The 1,828-nt window shown below is 56.9% G+C and overlaps 1 protein-coding gene across 1 annotated transcript in view; it reads left to right on the plus strand.

The window, feature by feature from the left end:
• The first annotated feature begins 1,475 nt into the window (after positions 1–1,475).
• Positions 1,476–1,828, plus strand: part of LOC119597465 (disintegrin and metalloproteinase domain-containing protein 10-like) — an 81,450-nt gene continuing 81,097 nt past the window's right edge. The window contains exon 1 of the mRNA XM_037947040.1: positions 1,476–1,662. Coding sequence (XP_037802968.1) covers positions 1,476–1,662 — 187 coding nt within the window. The remainder of the gene's footprint in view (positions 1,663–1,828) is intronic.

Below are 1,828 nucleotides of genomic sequence, written 5' to 3' on the forward strand. Positions count from 1 at the left end.
AGGCCTCACCTCCATTGTTTTCATCCCCTGCACTGGTCGCCTGTGCCGGGGCAGTGAGCGCGCAGCGTAGGCCCGAGAAGTGCGCGCGGAGGATGTTTCTCTGCTTGCGCGGCGGTGTGCGGCCGCTCAGTTAGCTAAATCTCGCCACATCCTTTGTCCTCTCACTGAGCCAGCATCACTGCCTCCGTTGCTCTCGCCCTCCCTCTGCTGCAGTTGTTTCGTGGCCATTGCGAGGCGAGTCTCCTCCTCGGCTCTCAATGTCTTTGGTATTGATTGTATGGCGAGGGCGTGAGTGCAGCTGTTTCGTAAGCGTGCCTGTGTTAGCAACGCTTATTCATGACGGATAAAGGCCATACACACAGTTGCTTGTGATCGCTCTCTTGCTGCCCCCTCCTTCATCCACCTCTCCCTCTCCCTTCGTCTGATCCTCCATCCCATGCTGAATATTCAGATCCTGTAACACTTTTCCCCCCCAGTCTGCCGAGGGCTTCCTCTCCTCCTCTCGCCTCCCTCTTTCTCCTCTCTTTCCCCCCCCCTTTCCTTTTTTTCTTCTTCACTCTCTATCTTTCCATTCCTATTCTTCCCTCTGTCTTTCCATCCTTCCCTCCTCTTCTTCCCTGCTTCCCTTTCTTTTTCACTTCTTCCCTACTTCCCCGCCCGCCCCAACCTATTCCTGTGTCTCTGTTCCCACCTAAACTCGTCAAAGATGTTTTATGCTTTGACGTGCTGCTCCCCGGCCCCCTCCCCTGCCCCCCTCCCCGGGCTTATCCTCACGCTCGTAGACTCTCCTTGGCTTAGAGCAATCCCTTTGTCAGGATTTAGCGAAGCCTTCACATTTCTGCGTTGGCCTTTTCTTCCGTTCCTTCCACGTTCACGCCACCATTCTTGGGCGCCTCTGTTTATGGACGTTGGTCCCCTTCTGCGTCGCCTGCCTGTGAAGCTGGCTTATAGTAAGGCGAGGGATGGCCCCGGAATATCTATTGGCTGCTTACATCGCTCGCAGCGCTAATACGTCGTCACGTTCCTTTGTCTACTTCTCGCGTCCTCGTTTTAGCTTTGCTTCTCGGCACTTGAGGTTACGGAGGAAGGGTTGGGAAACACGTCTTTTATCGTCGAAACTTCGGGGATTGCTTGTCATTGGCTTACCCCTTTCCTCTCCGAGCTGTCGAGACGGCGAAGGGCGGGCGAGGCGATGACGGATGGCTGGCACGCGTTCGAAGCCCCCTGGAAGTAACCCTCTCGTGCCGGAAGCCCCAGGATGACCTAAATTCTGTTCGGGCCGTTTTCTGATATGTTAAGTGTCGGGCCCGTGAATGATGACCTAACTTGGGACCGAGTTTAATCGACGTGTGCGATAGGAGGCGGTTTTAAAGCTGCGGGTCGACCCACGCAGGAAGAAAGGGCAGACTGGGTCGGCCCTTCGGGGAGGATGGCGGCGCATCCTTGGCGAAAGGGCGGAGGGAAGCGGCCTGGAAATGACGGCGGGCCTAAGGAGGGTCGATACGATCCCCTTCATGATTCGAGGCTTAAGCTCTCCGACAACTGGCTCCGACGTAGGGGTGACCTGGCCCAAGGAGACCCGGCGTAAGCAGTGCCCCTGGCCGAAGGTGACCTGGGCGGGCCTTCGAGGAGAGCGGCGATGGGCACCCAGTAGTACCCTTGGTTTGTGAGGGCCAAAGGCTCTCGGGGGAGGGGGAGGAGGGAGGGGCAGAGAGAGCCTTGTAGGCCGGGGGGAAGTTTCGGAGAAGTGTGGCAGCGATGAGAGTGACGTATGGGTTGGAAGTGTTTAAATGCTGCTCTGGATGCCGACCATCGATCTATATGCTGG

Source organism: Penaeus monodon, chromosome 39, assembly GCF_015228065.2.
Source record: "Penaeus monodon isolate SGIC_2016 chromosome 39, NSTDA_Pmon_1, whole genome shotgun sequence".
In the NCBI taxonomy this organism is placed as follows: domain Eukaryota; kingdom Metazoa; phylum Arthropoda; class Malacostraca; order Decapoda; family Penaeidae; genus Penaeus; species Penaeus monodon.